This window comes from Xyrauchen texanus, chromosome 11, assembly GCF_025860055.1.
Source record: "Xyrauchen texanus isolate HMW12.3.18 chromosome 11, RBS_HiC_50CHRs, whole genome shotgun sequence".
Taxonomy (NCBI): Eukaryota; Metazoa; Chordata; class Actinopteri; order Cypriniformes; family Catostomidae; genus Xyrauchen; species Xyrauchen texanus.
The window spans coordinates 37080919-37104787 of NC_068286.1; the positions used below are offsets into that span (position 1 = coordinate 37080919).

At 39.4% G+C, this 23869-nt stretch overlaps 1 protein-coding gene across 1 annotated transcript in view; it reads right to left on the reverse strand.

Moving 5' to 3' along the window:
* The window catches only part of LOC127651357 (protein sidekick-1-like), a 281945-nt gene that overhangs the window by 45918 nt on the left and 212158 nt on the right, over positions 1-23869 (reverse strand). Inside the window, 7 exon segments of the mRNA XM_052137130.1 lie at positions 264-458; positions 10025-10123; positions 11947-12136; positions 13525-13640; positions 17588-17825; positions 20328-20478; positions 21968-22077. Of these exon segments, the coding sequence (XP_051993090.1) occupies positions 264-458; positions 10025-10123; positions 11947-12136; positions 13525-13640; positions 17588-17825; positions 20328-20478; positions 21968-22077 (1099 nt within the window).

The following is a 23869-nucleotide window of genomic DNA, read 5'->3' on the forward strand; positions in this document are numbered from 1 at the left end:
TCACGGCTAATTTTGAGCTGGAGATTAAATCCGGAGTCAGAAATAAAAAAGATATCATAAACAGCGCATCTATATGCAAAAATGTGTTCAGTGTGAATGGCCCTTTAGTCTGATAAATAACACACTGTTTTTGCATTTACTGTACAAAAATCAGCGATGGGACTACCAGCTGGTGGACCTGGTTTCGACCTGTTAGACCAGCAATTAAAGTGGTATGAGCTAAAGCTGACATGAGCTGTGTTTGTCCAGCCGTTCTAACTTACCTCTCTTTTCTGTTGTAATGACGATAGCCTCCTCCACTGGTCCCCAGCCCTTTTGTGTGCGTGCTGTTATTTGGAACACGTATGCCGACTCTGGGATCAGTCCTGTCACGGTGAACTGTCGTGTGTTGGACCCCACCTCCACTGTGGTAAACTTGTTGGGGTCATTGATATCCAGACGGTAACAAATCTGATAAGCTACAGTAATAAAGCCAAAAATAGGTTTGTATTGTTGTGGAATATCCTTGGTATAAAGATCATAGTCATAGTAGATGCTATACTTCATTTAAAGCAAATGAAATCAAGGCTGTGAGGGACTGAAATCCAGTCTGTACAATATGTTGTGCTTTCAGCTGACTAAACATGGAAGATACGTTTTTCCACATTACAGTTACATATTTCTGTGTGAATCATTTAATAATTTTTTTTACGTAATTGCCAATCCAACAATTTATGCAAGAATGGTATTACAATTTAAATGAGTCACCATGAACAGACTGTACTTCTAAGCCTTTGTGTTTCATGAATGAAGCCCATTAAACGGACTGTACTTCCATGTCTCACAGCATCATTTTCCCTTGCATAAATTTTGGAATGTGACAATTTACATCCTAGATTTATGAGCAATTTACACAAAACATGCATTCTGCTTGTGATTCATAAATGAAGCCCATTGAACGGACTATACTTCTGTCTCTCCTAGCCTTGTATTCATAAAATTTGTAACGCAACAATTTACGTAAGAATGGTTTGACAAACGATTAACATATGAATTTGTTTAGATTGTGTTTCATGAATGAAGCCCATACTGTACTACTGTGTCTCACAACCTTGTTTTATTTCAAATTTTTAACATGATAATTTCCATAAGAATGGTTTTAAAGACTGACAGAAAATCATTCAACTGAACGGACCATACATCTGTGTCACACAGATTTTGTTTAAGTAAAATCTGGAATGCGACAATTAATGTAAGAGTAGATTACCGAATAAATTGAATGAATGAAGCCCATTGAATGGACTGTACTTCTGAGTCTCACAGCCTCCTTTTCTTTTGCGTCAAATAACTTAAGAATGGTTTTATGAACTAATTCCTTCAACTAGTTTTTGAATGGACTGTACTTGTATTTCTCAAAGCCTTGCTTCTGTTTGTGTAAAATTTTTAATATGACAATTTGAGTAAGAATAGATTTATGAACAATTTACACAGAATTATACTCTCCTAATGTTTCATGAATGAAGCCCACTGAACAGCTTGTACTACTGTGGCTCACAGCCAGGGTTTTTCCTGCACTGAAATTTCGTGAAGGTACCACGTTCATCTGTACAAACAATAGTACGCAAGTATAAACACCATGGGACCACGCAGCCATCATACCGCTCAGGAAGGAGACGCATTCTGTCTCCTAGAGATGAACGTAGTTTGGTGCGAAAATTACAAATTAATCTCAGAACAACAGCAAAGGACCTTGTGAAGACGCTGGAGGAAACGGGTAGACAAGTATCTATATCCACAGTAAAACTTAACAGAGTCCTATATCGACATAACCTGAATGGCTGATCAGCAAGGAAGAAACCACTGCTCCAAAACCGAAATAAAAAGCCTGACTACAGTTTGCAAGTGCACACGGGGACAAAGATATTACTTTTTGGAGAAATGTCCTCTGGTCTAATGAAAAAATATGAACTGTGGCTATAATGACCATTGGGTATGTTTGGAGGAAAAAGTGTGAGGCTTGCAAGCCGAAGAACACCACCCCAACCGTGAAGCATGGGGGTGGCAGCATCATGTTGTGGCCGTACTTTGCTGCAGGAGGGACTGATGCACTTCACAAAATAGATGGCATCAAAAGGAAGAAAAATTATGTGAATATATTGAAGTAACATCTCAAGACATCAGCCAGGAAGTTAAAGCTCGATCGCAAATGGGGCTTCCAAATGGACAAATTACCCAGGACCGCCGGTGGCCAAATTGATGCCCTACGCAGAGTTCCAGGTTGACGGGGGGTGGTGTTCGTGTGATATGAGCGTGAAACGATCGTCTGTGTTCTGCAACTGCTTTCGAGTCATTGAATAATATATAACGTGCAAGTAAGAGCAGCCGGTGGACTTTCTGGTGCCGTCCTAGGGTAAGATGTTGCCCCCCTAGGGAGTTAGTGCCCTACGCAGGCTGCATAGTATGCATGTTGGGAGTGGCGGTACTGAAATTAGCCAAAGCATACCTCCAAAGTTGAGGCAAAATGGCCACACAAAAAAGGACAACAAAGTCAAGGTATTGGAGTGGCCATCACAAAGCCCTGACCTCAATCCGATAGAAAGTATGTGGGCAGAACTCAAAATGCATGTGCGAGCAAGGAGGCCAACAAACCTTACTCAGTTACACTGGTTCTGTCTGGAGAAATGGGCCACAATTCCAGCAACATAGTGTGAGAAGCTTGTGGAAGGCTATCCAAAACATTTGACCCAAGTTAAACAATTTAAAAGCAATTCTACCAAATACAAAGTGTGTATATACAATACAAAGTCTAAGTAAACTTCTGACCCACTGGAAATGTGATGAAAGGAATAAAAGCTGAAATAAATAACTCTCTGTAGTATTATTCTGACATTTCACATTCTTAAAATAAATAAGTGATCCTAACTGACCTAAGAGAGGGAATGTTTTCTGAGTAAATGTCTGGAATTGTGAAAAACTGTGTTTAAATGTATTTGGCTAAGGTGCATGTAATCTTCTGACTTCAGCTGTATTTTAAAGCACTATGGAACAATTCAACCATTTCAAACAGCTACAACACTTACATTCTGAACAGCACTGCCGAGGGGAAACACCTGCTCTTCACCAGCATCAATTACAAGACTTTTCACATCTACACATCGACAACACCCTATCTAACATTTATCACAGTAAACTGTAACAGAATTTTTCATTACAACTGCTCTGTAAAACAAATCCAGAATAAATATGTAATAAATAGATTAAAAATGTAAACAACTTTACAAGACAACCTGTACATTTTACAGTTTAAAACTGTTGTTTTTACAGTAACCACATTTGAACCTTTACGGGATGTAATTTTGATGCCTTTATATTTTACAGTGCAGTACCATCGTTTATATTATTAAATGATAAACGTAATTTATTTACCTTCTAAAACTGTAAAATCTGCTTATCACTTTATAATGTATTATTAATCACCGTATTAATTACAGAAGGGCACATGATGACATGAAGTTCATCAATAGTGGCCCTTCCAGGAGCAATGGCCAGTAAACATGCAGAGATAGTGCTCAGTCCCAATCACACAAACGTTTGGTTACGTATGTAACCTCCGTTCTCCGAGGGAGGGAACGACACGTTGTGTCGGAGAAGCGACACTAGGGGTCTCTCTTGAGCGCCGATATCCACCTCTGATCTATGAAAAAAGGCCAATGAGAGTTGGCAGCCGGTATTTGCATGTCCCGCCCCCGGACATACGGGTATTTAAGCGGCGCAAATACGGGAGTTCATTCAGGATTTTTCTGAGGAGCCGGAAATGGTCCGGCCGCAACAGTGGCTCGGTTCAGCGACATGGCGGAGGAAAGACACAATGTGTCGTTCCCTCCCTCGGGGAACGGAGGTTACATACGTAACCAAACGTTCCCCTTCTGACGCTCTCCACGTTGTGTCGGAGAAGCGACACTAGGGGACCCATTCCAATCTTGCCATGCGCTGAACCGTGTACGTGAACCGCCGATACAGAGACGGGCAGGGATTTCATCCAGTGCCGCGCATCGTCTGTACTTGGCTGCACGTACCCTTCCCCAATGCCCCATAAGAACATCGGAATCCTTCTAGTTACCCTGAGAGGGGAACAAGGCGATGTTTGCCAACATGGGAACGGGCCAGCCTGGCCCGTTCCCATGTTTCTCGCATAGAGCAATCACGGCCGGGGCCCTTACGCGCATATAGGGAAGGGGGTCTTACCCAGACCCTGCGGAGACCACACCTGCCCTTTTTCTTGGGGAGGAAAAGTGGTAGACACGTCACATGGCCGTCTTAGGGCTCGTGTGGAAAGTATGGTGCGGTGGTAGATCCAGCCTCGAAAGGGGGGAGTTGCTACAGCACGGCGACCGGGGCAGCTGTAACTGCCTAAGGGAGACACGGGGGTCCGCTTGTAAGGGGACAGAACCGTGGAATTACACACAGGGGGAGTCCGAGCAGGAGGCTACAGGGTAGCCATCAGGGTACCCGCAGTGGCTTGGGTCGGCGAGTTCCTCCGCTGAACCGCGGACCCGGAGGGCTGGGGAGGAATCGACCAGGGTCCCGACTCGGAGTGGGGCGCCCTGGGAAGAAGGCGCACTACTTTACCTTGACGTCAGGAAAGCGATCCACCCGGCCGGTCGGTCTACATGTTACCGAGTTCTACGGGCTCGGACCTGAGAAAACACGAGACGCAACCGACTCAACGCGGAGGTTGTAAAACCTCGCGAATGTGTTGGGTGTTGCCCAACCCGCGGCTCTACAGATGTCTGCTAGGGAGGTGCCCTTGGCCAGTGCCCACGAGGACGCAACACCCCTTGTTGAGTGAGCTCGGACCCACAAGGGTAGGGGCACGGCCTGGGTGTGATAAGCCAGTGTGATGGCATCGACAACCCAGTGGGCGAGCCTCTGTTTGGAGACGGCATTCCCTTTCTGCCGTCCCCCAAAGCAGACAAAGAGCTGCTCAGAGCGTCTGGTGCTCTGTGTGCGGTCCAGGTAAATGCGGAGGGCGCGCACTGGACATAGCAACGAAAGGGCTGGGTCTGCCTCCTCCCGGGGCAGCGATTGCAGGTTCACTACCTGATCTCGGAAGGGTGTGGTAGGAACCTTGGGCACATAGCCCGGTCGCGGTCTTAGGATCACAGACATATCTGCCGGACCAAACTCCAGGCAAGTGTCGCTGACAGAGAACGCTTGCAGGTCCCCGACCCTCTTGATAGAGGTGAGCGCGATCAGCAGGGCAATCTTAAGAGAGAGGGCCCTGAGTCCAGTTGATTCAAGCGGCTCGAAGGGAGGTCTCTGGAGTCCTGTCAAGACTACCGAGAGATCCCAGGAGGGAACTAGGCCTGACCGGGAGGGATTCAACCTCCGGACGCCTCTCAGGAACCTGAGGATCAGGTCGTGCTTACCCAAAGACTTGCCGTCTACAGGATCGTGGTGGGCGGCAATGGTGGCAACATACACCTTGAGGGTGGACGGGGACAGCCTCCTGTCCAGCCTCTCCTGTAGGAACAGGAGCACTGACCCGATCGCGCATCTCTGCGGGTCTTCAGTTCGGGAAGAACACCAATCTGCGAACAAACGCCACTTTAGGGCGTAAAGGTGCCTGGTAGAGGGGGCTCTGGCTTGGTTGTTGTATTCACAACGGTCGCCGGTAAGCCGGCTAGCTCTTCCGCATCCCGTCCAGGGACCAGACGTGGAGGTTCCAGAGGTCTGGGCGCGGGTGCCAGAGCGTGCCCCGTCCCTGAGAGAGGAGGTCCTTTCTCAGGGGAATTCGCCAGGGAGGAGCTGTCGCGAGAAGCCTGAGTTCCGAGAACCAAGTCCGAGTGGGCCAGTAGGGGGCCACTAACGTGACTTGCTCCTCGTCCTCCCTGACCTTGCACAGCACCGGTGCAAGAAGGCTCACTGTGTGCCAGCGCGTCTGTCCCGAGGGGAGCCTCTGTTAGGGTGTACCAGAGCGGGCAGTGGGAGGTTTCCTGGGAGGCAAACAGGTCTACCTGGGCCTTGCCAAACCGTTCCCAAATCAGCTGGACCGACTGGGGGTGAAGCCTCCACTCCCCGCCAGGCAGACGTTGTCGTGATAGCGCGTCCGCTACGACGTTGAGCTTTTCCGTGCGCAGGGAACTGACGTTGAGGGTCGCGATTTCCGTGCGCAGGGAACTGGCATGCTCGCCGTGTACTGCGGAAAAGCGGACGCCCCCGAAGGGGGGCGGGATCCGGGCAAACTGAATTGCGTAACCGAGTCGAATGGTCCGGTGCAGCCAGCGTGATGCGTTGGGAAGCGAAAGACACGCTTCCCAGCTCTGCGCTAGGGGTACCAAAGGGACGAGTATTTTGGACGTACCCGGCGGGGCCTCGCAGCGGGGCGGAACAGGTAATGCAGCGTCGGGCGGCTTCATTGTGGCCTGAGGCTGAGGTGCTGAGAATAGACTCAAAGCACTTACCTTGCTCCGCGCGCCCGGCAGGGGGCGGGTTCGTGACTGAGGAGGAGGTCTGATGCTGGCGTCCTCTGGACTCGTCTGAACCGGCCGGCCGGGGGACAGTCGTGGGCAGGCGGAAGGCGGGATCGCCGTGTCCGGTGTACCGGGACACAGTGAGAACATGAACCATCCACAAACGCCGTCTCGGTGTGATCGCGGCCCAAACACACGAGACAGCGCCTGTGGCCGTCTGAAGCGGAGAGCACTCTACCGCATCCAGGAACAACACAGGGGCGGAAGGGCATCTTGAAAAAGACGCACCCTGAGAAGGACGTTCAACGCCGCTGTGTTTTGCTCTTTTAGAGAAATTACTCTTTAATAGGAATTTACTCTTTTAAATACACAATGTGTGTGTGTGTCTGCGCTGTCGAAGCGCTCAGGGGCAACAATGCACACCGTGCAATGTGAAGGAGAAAGCCGCTGTTGTGCGCCGTCAAGATCCAACAGCATGCAGATTGTCAGAGGAAACAGGAACGTTTATAGTGGTGTGTAAACTCGCAGCAAACTGCAGACAGACCATCGGCTCCGAAGAAATTTTCTGAATGAACTCCCGTATTTGCGCCGCTTAAATACCCATATGTCCGGGGGCGGGACATTCAAATACCGGCTGCCAACTCTCATTGGCCTTTTTTCATAAATCAGAGGTGGATATCGGTGCTCAAGAGAGACCCCTAGTGTCGCTTCTCCGACACAACGTGGAGAGAGCGACAGAAGGGGAACACAAAACACCATCAGGGTAACAAATGTGAAATTAAAATTATGTAATAAACATTAACCTAAACTAATAAATATAACACAGAACACCCCAAAGTACATAACCGATATTAAAAATAATTTCTTCCGATTTTTACAACATTTTACAATAAAGCTACATGTATTGTATTTATGAATATATTTAAAAAAATTAGATTTATTTTAAGGTAACTACTTGTTAACCAATTTACGTTTCTTTACTGTAACATTTTTACAGTCTTTTAAAAAAGAAAAAAGTGATTATAAATAACCTATAGCACTCAGTGCAAGATCTGCCCCACCAACATCTTTGGTCACGAGCAGCTACTGAATGGTTGTACGAATGATTAACATTGAAATTCGTACAACTTGTATTTCATAAATGAGGCCCATTGCTACTATGTCTCATAGCCTAGTTTTTCTTTGAGTAAAATTAAATATGGCGTATACTCTAACTAAGGTTTATACTAATACTTTTTTACAGCAATTAAACAAAAAAATATGAGTTTGAATTCAAACATATTCTCAAAACATACCATACCAATAATACAATTCAGCATATAATAGTTCATCGGTTGTGGATCATTAGAACTGTCAAAACACATAGACGTTGGCACATTTCAACTGACTATCTAAAGGCACTACAAGAGTACATAATCCTCTTCTAAATGCAGACGTGGCTCATTTCATTGTAATGGAGATCCTATGACCAATGTGAAAGACTCTTCAAGTCTAAAAGCATGTTTCAACCTGGAAGAGTTTATTACTGCTAAAAGAGTGTTTCTGACAGGAGTTGCTGGAGAGATTGAGGGAGTTAAGTGCCTTGTAAATGGGGAAATCCAGCGAATGGCCGAGAGAGGTTTTTATCTTGCTCACATGGGGCGTTTGGTGTTAGCACACTCCGCTTGTGAGGATTAGCACAGTACCGAGAGCCGAGGCTGATTTTAATTCAATGGAAAACTTTTTCCTTTGCCTTGTCTTCTTAGATTCTTATTCTCCTATTCTTTTCTGTTTTTTTTTCTCCCTTCTCCCTCTCTCCGAATGCAAAGCTCGCTAAGCTCTCACTTTATTAAAAGGCCATCTCTAACCCAAAAAGCCTGAAGGGGCCTATGCAAAAATCCTCTTTTTCTCCCTCTTGTTCCTGAGCCCTTTCTTTTGACGGTTTTCCTTTTTTGTGCGATATGCTAGGGGCAGGAATCAACTCGAACACTTTTTTTCTTTACTTCACTGTTTTTAAGAGTTGCTTTTGGCTTGGAAATGGAGATAAGAGGGCAAGGGATAAAAAGCAGCCCACGGTCATCTGTGCAATTGTTTTCTTCAAAATCTACCATGCTAGAGCTGTGACCCATGCCAGGTGGTTCGGTACTCATTATTTAATGTCTGGGTTGCCAAGGTGAGAGCAGTAAGCCGTGTAATTGGTCGAATTGTCTCCCCCTCAGTCAGGCGCATTTTATTTGAGGGCCTTGTTGCCACAGAGATCACTGATCCCTAACCACAGCACACACATTACAGCAGACACTCAAGAAAAGAGAAGACAACCCAAAAAATTTATTGCCATAAAAATAATTAAAAAAAAACATGGTAATGCCATGTGTTTATGGACTCTACCAGGGTGGTAATTCCAATGGTATTCTATGAAGTAGAATATAGTAGCATTTAAACATTCATACTACAGCTGTATTTTTGCAATAAGAGGGTACATTTTGTAATGGGACACATGAAATGGTAATCAAACTCTCACAGTACCAAAAATACCATGGTACGAGGGATCAAAGTACCATAGTAATAACATCTGATACCATCTTTGGACCATGGTACCACCACGGTACTTTTTTCAGCAACTAGTGTCCCCAAATGAATAAAATATTGACCATTTACGGCGGAATCGACCTACAAATGACATGTGTTTTTTCTCTGCATATTAAGCTGGGATAGGATCATGTATTTTGACATAGAAAAATAAAAACACATAAACAAAAATTTACCAAATACCACATCATTTTACCAAAATTACCATCACTTTAAATTATATATGTTTTTACTCTTGCGACAAAGAATCTATAAGTGAATCAATGCAAGAGAGATAGATAGAAAAAAAGTGAAAGATCATTTAAAAGAGAGACAGACAAGGCACAAAAGAAACTGATTGACAGAAAATGAATGAGAATGATAATGTGTGTGAGAGAGAAATGACAAAGAGAGATAAAGAGAACCTGATATTAAAGGGCAATTCAAAATGAGACACCAGAGAGTTCTCAGTCTACCAATCAATATTCTCCAATGGGCTCTCGATTTTAATACACTGCCACGGCAACTCATTTAAAAGCCATATTAAAGGTTAAACTTCAATAAAGCAACAGTAATGTACACATATTACACAAGCGGCAGCATGGCACATCTATAATGCAATATAGTGATAATGCTCCATCAGAGATGTTCTTAAATGGTTTATAGGTTTGATGAGTGAAATTCCAGAGCCTGAAGGTCACTGCTTGAATATTGCAGCGATGCCTCATTCACAACATACAGTCAGATGCACAGTAATTGCGATTGAATTACTGCACATCTGACTGACTAACTCTAAATATATATATATATATATATTTAGAAGTTTTAGATATATATATATATATATATATATATATATATATATATATATATATATATATATATATATATATATAATACATCGGCTAAGGTTAATATGTAATAATTATAATTAGCTTAATATAAACAAAAACAAATGTGTGGTGGGTCACCATTTAAAAAGCCACATAAGTGTGTGTGTGTGTGGCGTTAATGTATTCTCTTACCTATAATGATACCGTTTGGCTCTGAAGGAGGTTGCCAGACAACCCGCACAGACGTCAAATGCACTTCTGGAAACAACAATCTGACAGGTGGACCAGGAACTGAAAAAAGAAAGAGAGAGAGAGAGAGAGAGAGAGAGAGAGAGTGTTAAGGGGGATCCACAGTTGAATGTGGCATTTAAAACAGATTATAGTACATTTGTATAGGTTTCTTCTACCAAAGAACATACTTCAAACACTTCAAAACATCTGTTTGCTGGGCCAAGCTTTTATCTCAACCAAAGCAAATATGACATATTAATCTCTTCATACACACAGACTCGCTGCAAACTTCTAATTCCTTAAATCCATAAATATAAATATTAGTGCTTTATAATCCTTCATCAAACACATTTAACTCTGCCAGTGGACACATGGCCAACAACACTGGTAATCCAGTAGTTCTGCTGTGTGAGTGTGTGTGTGTGTATGTAGAGAGAAAGAAAGAGAGAGAGAGAGAGAGAGAGCGAGAGAGAGAGTAATCACAGACATTGGAGTATCTGGTATCCCTGGTCTCCATGTACATTTCCAAATGAATGTTGCTCTATTGAGCCGGTTAAGAGAAATGACAGAAAGAGGGCATTTGTCACTGCGCTGGCAAAACTCCACAATCCACAACATATGAACACACTCGCTCATTTTAAAAGGGAAAGATAGCTGTGTTTACTTTCCTATGCTGTGGAAATGGATTGCATATATTCATATTAGTTCATATTTCTGAGGCAAACACTCTGAAGAAAAATGTTTGCTTAGAGGTTGCTCTAAGATAGGTTAGGAGACTTGAGAGTTCCCAGTTAAATGACATTTAAAATAACACACATACATATTGTGGGGTAACACACTTATATGAATTGCCGTCAAAATAATGTCACAATGCCAAAAATCTTAATGATACAAAAAATATAGAAGCAAGGGTCAGTGGTTAGCATTGCACTGATAATTTGGTCAGGGAAGACTTTGAGAAATGTTTGAATTCATATAGAAATCTTTGACTTTGGATTGCAGAATTGGTACCTTGCCAGATCTGAAACTCAACAGGAGACATGTGAGATTATTAATTATTATTGTTATTATTAAAATGTGAGATTATTATGATCGAAGACTTCACCCAAAGTATCAATTTGCTCTCCATTGACAGTAATTCCATTGCTGTCTAGGAGAAACAATTGAAATACTAAAGAGATCTCATTAGTGATTTTTTTTCCTTTGGAATGGTGAAATGGAAAGAGAAAGAGAGTAAGGTGGTCCATACAGGTGAATGAAGTGATGCAGTGATGCAGGATGTGGTTTCATGCAATGTGGGGACCAAGAGGGCAGGCGAGCGTGTGAGCGAGAGCACATGTGTGTTCATCTGTGTCTAGAGCCAGGTGGGAGGTGGAGGTAATGCCAGTCTGAATGCCGGGCACAGCTGGAAACCAGCAGAGCATGAAGCAAGACATAACTTTGAGCTACCTTTATGAATACAGTATTTGTGTGTGGGTGTACTGTATATGTGTGTGAGGGTGTGAAGGAACATCTGCTAAATGGGTAGCTTTCACTCAGTGTGGTTTTGACCCAATTTGTGATTTTTTTTTTTGCATTTGCATGCACGATTTGTCATAACTAATGTTTTCTATAAAGAAGATAATATTTATATGAAAATGAACACTGTGAAAAATTATCTCCTACAATTGTTACCTGAAGGAGCTATTTCTACCTGATCTAAACCTTTCAAATGGATTTTGTTGGAGTAACCTTGATGTAGTCATCTAATTTTTTACTTGAATAAGATCATTTATTTTAGATGTTACCACTGAAGCACTCCAATTAAAATTCCTGACAAAATATTATTAACAGATTGTAGAATTGCTGGGCTACAGAAATTCCTGATTTCATTGGTTCCTCACCGTCATCCTTGGTTCTCTCAATTGTTGGGGGAAGGCTGGGTGGTCCGTCTCCAACACATGTAAATGCAAGCACCTGAACCTCATATAGGATGAACTTCCTGAGATTCCGCAAAAGAAGAGAGTAGGTATGGTTCCAGTTCACCGGCTGGACCTTGGGTGCCTGCTGAGAATCATTTTCTTGGTACAATACCTACATATAAAGGGAGATCAGGGATATAGGTCACATACAAAGGGTTTTAATGGGTAATAGTGCTAGAAAATATCCTAAAAACAAAAAAGCTATGAAGCTTTGAATTTTGGTGAATGAAAAACTCTCATAGACTTACAAGCCATACTGAGGACCAGAATATAATCGAGATTTAGGGATGGGCTCTTTTTACTTTGGCCAGTAGGCAACCACCCAAAACAACCTTGAAACATCTTAGAAGCTGTCCAGAGCACACTGGCAACCACCCACAAAACCATTTTTGCAGGGGCAAGCAAAACGCACACACTTTCTTGAGCAAATGTAAAAATCTAGTTTAAATTAAGAGTTCAAGTTTTGCCTCGCTCGAGTCCTGACTTCAGAGGAGATCAATAATTAATGTAATTTTTCTACTTTTTAACCATCTAAGCATTTTATCAATTGGTCTCTTCCTACAGTGTGTAAAAGAAAAACTGTTTCAGCAATTTCAGGATGTTGCATCATGTCACTCTACACAGCTCAAGCAAAAACTTACTACAAGATTCATTCTACAAGTAAAGGTTCACATGGTCTTCACTAACCTCACATAGTTGTGATGTCATCAGTTTAAACTACATTCGGTTGAATGCTTGTGCAACAAACCATGAAAAAACAGAGGACCCTACATAGGTTAAGCGCATCAATGGTTCTTTGTGGCATAAAGTGCTGTTGGCTTATGATACAAGCATTACATTAGAAGATAGAGGTGCACTGCATGTACTTTTACAACATTTTTGAATGTTTAATGATTTGAATTTGTCATTCTGACATTTATGCTATAATTAAAAAAAAATTACACTGAACATCAAATTTCACAATCTTTATTCTACGCAAAACCCGCCAGTACAGTGGTTGCTAAGGTGTTAGGGCATTGCTAAGTGGTTGTTAATATGTTCTGGGTGGTTGATAATTGTTTTCTTCACAAGCGCGAGTCAAAACAGCCCACCATCAAGTCTCTATGATATTCTGGCCTTGGATTTACTTCAGTTCCTTCCTTTAATGTAAGTCTATGGAATTTTTTTTTGCCAGTTTTATCATTCACCAGGTGAAATTCGCACAACTCTCCATAAAAAGGATTTGGCAGGATTTGAGGTAACGTTCATGTCTGTTGCACAGATGTTGTGGGCTGAGTTATGTGCAGAGGTTTAATAATTAGCGTTCAGGATTTGGTCAAATTTCTTACCCTAAGTATGAGGAATTGTAACAGTGATGCTTGCCTTAGCAAGCCTCCAGTCAGAAGTCTCATATACAGTACAACTTCACTCTGTTCAATGTTCAGCAGGCAGAAGTCTCAATCCAAGCCTGTGGGGGATTGTAAGGTTCTTAAGGCATTCCCTTTGATATAGTTAACGTACCTTGTATCCAAGGATGTGTCCATTCTTCTGGTGTTCAGAGACTGACCCCCAGGTGACCAGTATACTTGTGGAGCTCATTGCTTCAGCACTCACATTCTCTGGGGCACCAGAGGGAACTGAAAACACACAGACACCAAAAAAAATTATATATTTTATTCTAAAGCAATAACAATGCAGTAGTATATCAAAGCAATGATTTTTACCACAGTTAAGGTGTTTTTAAGGTATATGGTATTATTACGTGGGATACACCAAAATGATCACCAATGTAGAATACTGTAAATTTTTCATGTATTGATAATTCTGAGCAGTGTTATGGGTAACATGATAAAAGTAATGCGGGTTATGTAATCAGATGACTTTTTCGAGTAATAAGTAAAGCAATGCAATATTTTTTATTTTAGACCATAATATCTGAGTTACTTTTTAAATAAAGTAACTCGTTGCTTTTGTACACCTCTACTATCCCTGTATTACAAGAAATCATGGAGTAAAAGAGTACAAATTGTGGGGAGGGGACATGGTGCATGATTGGCATTGTAGTTCTATTGAGTGTGAGGCTAGAGACTATTTAGCAGATAGAGTCACTTCTATTTAAATGAATGGGAGAAATTGAAACACCTAACCAAGAAGTTCTAGCACCCAACAGTCAATGGATGTAGAAAGAAAGTCCTGCCTTGCAAGTAAAAGTGCCAATCACATTTTAGATACAGACATCTCCTGTCAATCAACTCACTAACGTGCATGCGCATTTCTTGATTTAGAGTAATATAAGGTCAACATTTGGTTGAGTGAAACGCGGTTCATTCATGTGTTAATACACACTGCATTAAAAAAAACAGTAAACACGTTTGGCCAGAGAGATTATAAGACTAGTCTTCTACTGGCCACGACATGATACAAAAACTTGCTCAATTCACTGACTTATGGAGCAGAATTTCTCAGTGTTACAGCTCCCCGTAACTGGGAGAATGGGATGAGAAAAGACTCTGGATCAGCAGCTGCGAGCAAAGTTCAACATTGATTGAGTCTACAGAGAAAATATCTTAGTTTCTAAGATATCAGTAGTTTGATTCGTGAAACAAACCATTTTTATGCCATTTTGGTAGCATTAAAACCAATTCCATTCAAGTTGTATCAACATGCGCCTTTGCAGTTGTGGAGTCTGTACGAACCGTGGATCAACTCAAAACAAGCAGTCACTGTGATGACTTAAGTGAAAATGTTATATTGACATTTCCCACTGAATTTTATCCTGAGAACATCTCAAGTTGACTCTGGCATTGTTGATGAGCACAGAACATGATGACATATATTATGCAGGTTCAAGTGTTGGACTTTGCTGGTTTATGTAAGACAGTGCTTATTCTTATTCACATTGGCTGCCATGTTGATGGAAAAACAAATCATGCATATTCATGTTATTAATTCTTTACTATAAATATGACATGAAGACCTAATTTCTAAATATCTGTTTGTTTACTATTTTACTTTGACATGAGTGTTCTACTGTAGCTAGCATAACCTGTAATGTCTCTTTCTTGTATGCAATGCATGGCTTATTAGTATGGAATGCATAGCATTGCAGAAAAGAAAGTGGCTGTAAGAAAAAAGTAACGCAAAAGTACAGCAACTCTGTACTTTCCATAAAAATTACTGTAAGTATTGGTCGGTCGTAAAGTAACTCCAGTCATGGTCGGTCGTTCTGTTATGAAGGCAGACGAAGGAAGACGAGGGGTGAGGATCTATGTGCGGTTTTATTGAAAAATGATGAAGACAAACAAGACTGGAACAAATAAAACGTCCACGATGGGAAAACAAAACAAAAAAGACATCCAAGAAGAACACAGGCTGGAGAAACATCCATGGAGGGCAAAGATAACATTCAAACATCTACGTTCACATTTGCATTCAACGACCGACAATGACTGGAGAACAAACAGGGTTTAAATACACAAACACAATGATGACTCAACGACATGCAGGTGAGAACAATGTAGTGCATGGGCAGTGATGAGGGCAGGGAATTATGGGAAGTGTAGTTTATGACAGGTGACAAGTGAAACACGGGGCAGACAACAGGGGATCGTGACAAATCTCATGTTTTGTAGCGCAACAAGTTTGAAATGACCCGACATTGCCACTACATATATGTGTGTGGCTTTTCTAAACCTTCTCAACAGTCAACAATATACCATAACCATTTGTTGGCAATATAAAAACATAACAGGCATATTTGCAGTCACAACACTTTATTTAAAACGTGACAAGAAGTATATTTTATACAGAATGACTCGTGACGAATTCCATGTGCTCTCAAAGTGAATATCACTTCTGAAGACTTTAACTAAAGCCCTTGAATGCAATACCTTTATGACTATTTTACATAAATGTATCACGGAAGGGAACTGACTGTCTTCAGAAAAGTTTTGATGGCGTTTTCTTTTCATCTTACCTCCGTATAATGCCTAATAAAGTATTGTTTATAAGCGCAGGGCTGCTTTATGTACAGGCGTTACCAGGGTAACAGCTATAGTTCTGCTGTTCCATAAGCGCCACCTACTGTTAGAGAGTGAATTTGCATTTTCATTCAGTCAATCTGCCGTTTTTGTTAGATCAATGTGAAATCTGACCGCATTTTCACAACGCATACACGCAGTGTTATACATTTTAACCGGTTAATTCAAAAAATCTTTCAGATAATAATGTATCTAGAAGTATTCTAGAAGTATTTTTAACTGCCCATGATAAAAATACTGTGCATGTTCATAAACGCAATTTACTAATACACTACTAATATTACTAATATACTAATATATATTATATAGTGTAACACAATAATGTTTTACATTTCATATATAAAAAAATGAATGTAAATATATGTATATAAGTTAATCTTTTCAGAGCAAAAATAAATATTTATTTCAAAAATTAACCTCTATTTATTTTAGTACTGTGGCTTGACTTGACTTGAAACTCATCTGGACTCGACTTGACTTTCTTGAGGTGAGTCACTGACTTGACTTGACTTGACTGCACTGCGGTTGAGACTTGACTCGAGATTTTATGGTTAAGACTTGAGACTCGCTTGTGCCTTGAACATGTGTGACTTGCTCCCACCTCTGGTAAGTCTAATTGTACATTTCCAAGTTGGCAGTAATAGTACATTGTAAAAGAAGAAAAAAAAACCCATCAAAGTCAAAACAGTCTCTTTAAAACTGGGCAAGGATTAGGACATTGGGTCTCCAGAGCCAAAGCCAAATTAGTGGAGTTTGGGGGATCTTCTACCAAAAGATGAAAGTATTTCAATTAAATCATCAATCGAGAGCACTTTGCTATAAAGATAAAATCAAATGTTCATTTTGAAGCTGAATGACAACAGTCCAGTATTTGTGTTTGAATATTTTTAGATACTCAAGGGGCATAGGATGCCTTGTGACTATTAAGGAAATACATTGTTTGGGGGTTCAGGAGTGAGAAAAGTTGAAAATGTAGAAGTCTGAATGGACCATTTTTATATTTTCCTTAAAATGAAAATCTACCAACAACAAACAATGTACAGCACAATAGTGAAGCTTAAAAATTGTGTTAGCTAAAGTTAAGTAGGACTATAAATGGTCAGTCTATCAAATAATGTAAATGTTCTCATGAGAACTCCACTATGCCACTCGTAAAATCAAATTTCTGGTTGTTTTTCCTTGCCATTTATGCAAGAGATTATCTTAATTTTCACAAAAAGAATCTGTTTGTGAAAGGCTCGAAACATGCTGATTAATAAAGCTAATTTTAGATGGAAAAAAATGTTATAGTTAAAAGACGCTCTGGAAGCAACATTGTCCTGTCACAAACCTGGTTTAGCTGGTTTCTGCAGTGTGTTTTATGAAAGATGCCATAATCTATCATATGCACGCCATATGAGTGCATATATTTACAAAAACAATCATATTTTTCCCTACTGAAACTTCAAAATAAGCTTTTATTCTTATTTAAACGTCAATTAAATTAGTACAAAAGTTTAATCTAAAGCAAGCAATATTAAAGGAAAGTTGTGCTGATGTGGCACCTGACTCTTTAGTTTTGCCCAGAACTGGACTGCTCCAGGGTCCAGAACCGATGACGTTGAATGCCTGAACGCTCAACTCATAGTCCGTCCACTCCTCCAGGCCCTCCATCGTCACCTCCCGAGACAGCCGCTCAGAAACCGTCTCCATCCGTGTCTGTCCAAGCCCGTCCATTCTCTGTGCACGAACCCGGTAACCCACACTTTCAGGATTTCCATTGTAAGCTGCCTCTTGAAGCGGCTAAGGAATAGTCAAGGAGATCAGACTTAGAGTTCATTCTTAGTGCTCTAGAAAAAGTATACCATGGACTTTAAACGCCTACTAAAAATTAACTTGAGATCAGTTGGTTAATTGCAAAATGGCTAAGAAAAGAGAAGCTAGCTCAGAGAAAATCTTGAGCATCATTTGTTTTGTTTTGTTTTGTTTATAAATATGGTGCTAAACAATCAAACAAATTAAAGGTTTAAATAGTTTAACTATTGCCACAGAGACTTGTAATAAAATAAATCTTACTCTTCATTAAAGATATTAAAACTTGAGAGACATGCAGACTCTTGGGCTACTTGGTAAACGATAGAAATGTAAAAGTGTAACCTTTTCTTGAATGCCAATTGCTTTGGCAGCTACATGAAATTTTTAGTACAAGTGTAATAAATTACTGCCCATAAAGAAAGGTTTAGGAGGTCACTGTTTTCTTCTCCAAGCTTGCGAAGTAATGCATTAAGGCTCTTATGTGTCCTGAGGGTCATTTTCTGAACGAGCACCCCTCAAATGTGTTACTACAGCCAACAGAGGTTTTGTAGAAGTCATATATATATATATATATATATATATATATATATTTTTTATTAAAAAGAGTTCTTTCTCTCTTATGAAATGACAGCCTTCATGTTTTGTGCCTAAAAAACTAGAATTCTTCGATAGCTCTTGAGGCTTTGAAAAGGTGAGAGGCGAGAAAAGGAGACGTGAAGGAGAAAATAACTGCAATTACGTCTGATACTGACAGACACTATGGCTCGTCATAGCAGGAAAACGGACAGGAAAAATAAGTTGTCAACCTCTTCCAGCATATCCTTCACCTAGAAACTGTGCACATAAGAACGCCACAAAGTGTGGTTGTGTCCATCTCTTCCTGTGTTTGAGTGTGTGAGAGTAAATCTCTATAGCCTACTGAATACTTATAAATATTCCTGTATTTGTAATAATGTTAAAGCCTGTTAACACTAAAAATGAGTGCCTCTTTAAGTTCCTATGATACAACGGAAGAACCTTCTAAGTTCTTTTAAATACCATTTTTAGGGATATATCTTAAAATTATTCTTAAAAAAATATTATTTTGCTTTTTAGGCAAATATTGCTACTTATTACTATGTGCTGTAATATAGGTGCATATAACTGACAATAATAAAAAAATATCATTGAAAAAAATATAGATTTCTACCTCTTGGATTAAACTAAGGAAATTAAAATGGATTAAAATGGTTGTTTGGTTGAAATAAAACATTTATTGAAATAAAACAAATCACCCTTTTAAACAATTTTAGAAAAAATACAACAGGGCATAAAATGGAGACATTTATCGTATATTGTATAGAAGAATGAAAATATCATAATATATATGGGGTTTTCTTCAATTTCGTGCACTTTCGTTTCCCAGGGGTTGATTTGTATTCAAACAGATTTTTTTTGTTTTGTTTTTGTTGTTGTTGTTGTTGTTGTTGTTGTTGTTGTTATATGAGGGTCTCCTAAAACTGAACAGGAAACTTTGATCATGCCATCATTATTTATTGGGTCCCTGAACCAGACTTGAACATTAACCTATGAAAATACAAATAATTACATGTTTAACATTGTGGTAATCTAAACAAAGAGTGAAATAAACTTACTTTCAATACTTAGAGTGTGATACATACATATTTTTTTTTCATTTAAAAAAATAATGATTGTCATACAGCGTCATTTCCACCAAACCAAGCAATTTTGACCCTAATAAAAACATTTTCCCCCCAAAAGGTTAGTGTAATTGTTAACCAAGTCAGTGAAGAGCATGCTTGAGATGAAGTATTAAAAAAGTTATGTTTGAAGAAAAACTAAAGCTAAATCAAGGTAAATACCAGTTGTGAGCAGAGTATTTATTGGGCGTAATTTTCCAATCAAGCTGTAATTTTGCCAATAACACAAAAAGTGTGAAAATATTAATGAATTGTTTACATTTAGGATACATAAAATTTTAGCTAAAAAATTAGCCTTAGAAAGACAAAGGAGCTGGGCATTTTATTTATAAAATTATTTTCCATCACTGACATAATGCACTGTGGAATTTAATAAAACATAAAATGTGGTGGAAATGACACTAGTGAGAATTTTCATGACTTTCAGAGAAATGAAAAAAAAAAAAAAAAATCCTGTGGGCCATACACTGATGGATATTGTTAGTACACAAAAAAAAAAAAAAAAATATATATATATATATATATATATATATATATATATATATATATATATATATATATATAGAGAGTGTGAAAAATGAGACTTTAACAAAACTTTACTTTCAAGAAATTCACAGTAAAGTGCCTGAAGTTGAATAAACACCCATATATTTTTGCTACATTGCCTCAGCCATAGTTTTTGATGCATAGTTCGTTTTTAAATCATATTGTGTTGAAAATATAGACTTGGTGTAAATATACATTTAGTTTAACTGTCTGGTGACAGTAAGTGTGTATGCCTCTTTCTCACCTCCCAGTGAATCCTCAGGCTGGTTTCAGTGGCAGAGAACACAGTGAGGTCTGTCGGGGCCACATCTGGAATAGCCTGCAGGGTCTGCATCACTCGAGAAGGTTGACTGAAGGGACTTGACCCCACAATGTTCACCTGCTTCATCCTGAATCTGAAACACAAGAATAAAAGGAGGGTGGAAAAACTGTGTTTTTAATTCCCTGGTCTTGCGTGTGAGTAGTGGCAGAAAAGAGGGGTGGGGGGGGTTGGACAGGATAACAGATCTCTACAGCCCCTGATAATCTGTAATCCCTTTAGGACAAGATAGTGTGCAGAGAATCAGAAGACAATCTTTCTTCAGGACCTTGAGAAAATCAATTAAGGACAGAAATAGAATAGAGGAATGAGGAGAAAGAAATGGAGAAGAACGAGGAAGAGATGAAACACATAAAAAACTAAAGACAGAAGCAAAGATAATGGAGAGATGGAGACAGATACATGAAGGTTGGGAGATTTGGGATTGTGATTTGTGTTAAGTCAATACTAAAGGGTCATATAAATCGCACAGCTAAAATTTACACACAAAGACAGCAAGAAACCTGCTGGAAAGATCCGCATATGCACTACACAGAATATGTGTTTTTAGTAGGTTCAAAGCACTGGATGCTTGTGTACCCGTGAGTTTCTAAAAGGGCTAATTCACTAAAAAAGAAAATACTGTAATAATGTACTCACCCACATGTAGTTCCAAACCTATGATTTGTTTTTATTTAAAACTCAAAAAATATATACTGCAATGCAAATAAATATTTTTTTACTCACAATTTTTTTCTTGCTTTGCAGTAAAATTAGCTAAACATCCTTAAAACAAGATACATTTACTCGAGTACTACTGTTGTGTTTTCAGTATTTACTGCAAGTCATTATCATTCCTTTCCATGCAAACATGCCTAATTTCTATGTAAATAGGCTCCTTATAGATTGCGCTTCATTTACAAAAAAATGCCAGTGTAATTTACATTGTGCTACCAGATGAAATCAGATGGTAAAATTAATTGAATTTAAAAGATATACCTTTTATATTGATCATGGCAGCAGTAACAGACCTTATTCATAGAAGCACTATATACATTTTTTGATGGGAATAAAAGCATACTTTACTGCAAAAGAAGACATAAATTCTGTTAATTATATAAACATTTTATAATAATGTAATAATAATTTTTTAAATTATTATTATAAATTTTTTGTCCAGAATTTTGTCAATCCATTGCATCTCTTAAGTCTCGTTCTGTTCAAATATGCGTCAACACCTCAAGACAGCTCACACTAATTTTAAGCATCATATTAGAACTGAATACAATTTGAGAGCTACGACAGCAGCAGATAATGCCTTTGAATCATGTCATATTGGAAATGAGCATGAGCGCAAGTTATATTTGACAGCTACAGTGGAGAGGAACTTAAATATTGGTCTTTTCCATACACAAAGCTTTTGTATGCTTCAGAAGACTTGGAATACAGCGCACGATTCGCATGGACTACCTTTATGGTGAATCTTCTATCATTTTTTAACTTGACAGCCCCAGTCCCCATTATGGAAAATAGCACTTTGGACACTCTACAAGGGTTTCCAGCAGGCAAATGAGCGAGAGACTTACTTGTATTGGGTGAAGGGGATGAGGTTGGGGATCTCCAGAGTGTCGGAGGCCGGTGGACTGTCTCTCTCATACAGCAACTTCCACTCCTCTTCATCACCCACAGTCCCCACCTATGGCCACAGAGAGCATTCTAAAATAAATCTAAAATGCACAGCTTACTGCATACAACATACTTTGTATTACAACATACTATCTTTCAAAAAGCATGTAAAATAGTATGCAGTACATAACATTGCATAAACTCATTATTTTGCATGTAATACTATATCAGCAATAGACGTTTAATTGTCTGCCATTCAATTATCTCATTTTTCCTTGTTTTTTGGGATTTTTGCAATTTAATTGGTCAGACAATACTGAGATAACATGTGACCTTCTGGAGAATGAAGCTAGAAATTGAGTCTGGTTCTCAAATTCTCCTTGCCTGCATAGGAATGCATGTACAGCTCAATATATTGGAGCATGTGTTCTGAGCGCTAGGCCAATTCTCTGACAAACTACATGATTATTAATCAAGTTTGTGTAATAATGTCCTAATTTGGCAGCCCAATCAAATAATGAGCCACAAATTAGATGTTACAACTGCAGATGATAACGCTTTCAGTCCGTTGCTCTTGAAAAGGAAGGTCAAGTCGCAATCAACTGAATTGTGGGATACAGTACACTGCACATATTGGCAAGTGTAGCAGATAATCAGGCTATTCTAAGCACACTGTGCATAGTACACATCCTGAACACTGCATTCCTAGTAAGACAAGGGTAGTATCCTATTTCGACCATATCAAAGGTCATATTGAGTAGTCATAGCTGATAAAAAATTGACAGACAGGAAATGCAGTTGCAAACAAAATCAAGCTGCGTGCTGTGCAGACTTCATATCAGGGCTGCCGCCTTTGTTTAGTGCTTTGGAAATCTCTTTTTTTATGGGCTAATCAAAAGCATGCAACCATAGATTCTAAACACTGACTTCAAGGTGGTTACAAAATGAGCCCCTTCCATCTTTTTTTATCTTAATAAAGCCGTAATAAGAAAATGAGCTTATTAAAAAGAAAAAAATCAACATAAAAATAAATGGTAAAAAAAGGTGAATAATGTAACCAGTCATTGTCTTTTAACAAAAACTGCTGATCTTTTCCAACATTTCACAGTCATGTGAACATGTTTCCTCCAGGATCTCATTAAGAGCTGGTTCCATTGATTCATTGAGCAACCTGTGTTTAATACAAGTGTCAAAATGCTTAAAAGGCAAAAATTTAATATAATGTTAGTCACTTATTATGTTTATTTTAGTCACTTATTAACAGTCAAATTTAGTTGTAAAATTTTGTTGTAAATTTAGTTATCACTATTTTCCACCTTCTCTTTGATCCATCGAGTTAAAGGGATAGTTCACTCATGTCATTCCAAACCTAACTCTCTTGCACAGAGCAAAAAAGGACATGTCAGCCAGAATATTAGAAATTGACAGCTATAGTCACAATTCACTTTTAATGTATAGAAAAAGGATGCAATGAAAGTGAATGGTGACTGATGTTATATGTTATATAACATCTCCTGTGATCCACACTATCAAAAAAAAGTACAAAAAGTAAAATGTCTGGCAGCAAAAGTTGCCAAACAGTTCCCTTAAAATTACAGTAAAATACTATACATAATTCACCAATGAATTATTGTAAAATTACAGCTTTTCAGTATATATTCTTTGTAATTTTATGCCCAAATATTTGTTTTTAATACAATTTTTAACAAAAATTCTATGTTTTTTTAATAAATGAACACAGAGCAGGAAAAAGGTAAAAAACGATTTATTGTCTGTGTTTTTACACTGATATCTACTAAATTAACACTCAAAACCATAAAAAAATTGTAAAGGCATGTTATAAATGGTGAATTCTTATCATC